Here is a 1,809-nt window from a genome sequence, read left to right as displayed (position 1 = left end):
GTCATATCAGTGTTAAACATGAATGACTTATTTCCTAACTAACTGCCAGACATTGTATAACTTATACAAAAATTAGTACATGTATAAATTGCTTCTTTACTAGCTACCAAACAAGCTCTGATTGTTTTTTATTGTAGTTGTTAGTCAACTATTATGTAAAATAATCAGACCTTTTGAAATTTTCAGCTATTGATGTAGCCTCTTGTGGATGCAGATCTAGAATCCTTATTTTTTTAATTATTATTAACCACCTAGCCCACCAACCTTGACCATGGAATATAACTAAGTAGCCAGATCAGTTAGACCAAATATTAAGTTTCCACACTGTCATGCCACCACTCTACATTGTTTTTTTCCCTTCTTATCATTTCTGTTTTCTTGATTTCTCATACAAAATCAATCATCACTTCAATGGAGAAAGTGAGTTTCAGAATAGAAGTCCTCACCAGACACCTAAGTCAAAAAACATCAACTCCCAAGTATACATTCCAATCAGTCCCATGTCTTAGCTACAAGCCACCTGAGCTTTCAGAACCATCTGCTGTTTTCAACATAAAAGAGATGAGAAAGCTCGTGGATGGTCACAATTTGAAGGAAAGGGAGTGGCTTTTTGGTCTGATGTTACAAAGCAATCTTTTTAACCCAATAGAAAGGGGTGGCAAAGTGTTTGTTTCCCATGATTACAGTCAGTCTAAGGAACAACAAAGGGAAATTACCATGAGGAGAATTGAGTACCTTCTTGAACATGGGGTTTTCAAGAAATGGTTTACTGGTAAAGGGCCTGAAAATGAGTGGAGGAAGTTAGCTTTCTCGGATTGTGTTGGCGTCTTTGATTATTCACTGAGCATCAAGCTTGGAGTCCATTTGACCCTATGGTATGTTCTTGTCCATTGTGTGCCTATTTTTAATATCCGGAAGTTAGTGGCCTAACTAATTTGCATACCTCTCCGGTAGGTCCCAACTAAGGGAGAAGTTATCTATTCTCGAGGCCTGAACTCGAGACGTATGGTTGAGGGGGAGACATTTGGTTAAGTGTGGCGTCCACTAAGAGATAAGTTCTTCATTCCCGAGAGTTGAACCCTTGGCCTATGGTTAAGGGTTAGAATTGTAGTTAAGACTTAAGAGGTTCTTCATTTCTAAGACTTGGTAGAACCCGACTCTTGTGGTTAAGTGCAAAACTTTGGTTAAGTGTGAAGGGGGTCACCTCCATCCCACCTCACCTCTTGATGGTCCGAATGATAAATTGCTATAATGGTTGTTGTTACTGTTTGTTTTTCACTCAAATTAGTTGGGATCAAATATATGAATCGGCTTTGTCTATCTCAGAGAACTCATAATTCCACTCTTTTTTACTATGGTTGTCATAAGACATTATTATTGAATAGGAATAAGAAAGAGTATAAGTAGACATTAAATTTTCCTGTACGGACATTCTTGATTGCTTGATTGATTGGTTAAAGAAAGCTTACTTGGCAACTTTAGACCACCCGTCTGTGGAGGGTAGGATGTACGCAAACCCTACCCCTGCCTTTGTGGGGTAGATAGTTTGTTTCCGGTAGACCCTTGGCTCAAAACAAAAGTTTTTTAAGCAAGGAAAATGCAATAGAAAAATAGCAAAATAGCAAGATACAAAGCAAATGAAACAACAGACGGTACCACACATTGAAAAATAAGAAACAAAGCAAATGCTAACTAGTACTACCACTACTAATAGGAGGGGTATTATATAATTTTTTGAATTAATTTAAATTGAAAAGTATTATATAAATTAGAAAGTCGTTTGTTTACATTGATGGGATGTATAAGAAT

At 37.0% G+C, this 1,809-nt stretch overlaps 1 protein-coding gene across 1 annotated transcript; it reads left to right on the top strand.

The window, feature by feature from the left end:
- Nucleotides 1-6: 6 nt before the first annotated feature.
- On the top strand, nt 7-1,803 carry LOC124895050 (acyl-coenzyme A oxidase 3, peroxisomal-like). The gene is made up of 2 exons (XM_047405513.1): nt 7-875; nt 955-1,803. Exons 1-2 carry the CDS (start codon nt 412-414, stop codon nt 992-994), a joined length of 504 nt encoding a protein of 167 aa, XP_047261469.1. The 5' UTR covers nt 7-411; the 3' UTR covers nt 995-1,803.
- The last annotated feature ends 6 nt before the right edge of the window (nt 1,804-1,809 follow it).

The sequence above is a fragment of the Capsicum annuum genome, unplaced genomic scaffold (genome assembly GCF_002878395.1).
Source record: "Capsicum annuum cultivar UCD-10X-F1 unplaced genomic scaffold, UCD10Xv1.1 ctg79454, whole genome shotgun sequence".
NCBI lineage: Eukaryota > Viridiplantae > Streptophyta > Magnoliopsida > Solanales > Solanaceae > Capsicum > Capsicum annuum.
This window is presented reverse-complemented; position numbering and strand designations above follow the sequence as displayed.

Bases quoted from the DNA above. Each gene is read 5' to 3' on its own strand.
- LOC124895050 (XM_047405513.1), top strand. From the start codon at position 412: ATGGAGAAAGTGAGTTTCAGAATAGAAGTCCTCACCAGACACCTAAGT. The intron at 876-954 runs GTATGTTCTTGT...CCTCTCCGGTAG, and splicing joins GGAGTCCATTTGACCCTATG to GTCCCAACTAAGGGAGAAGT.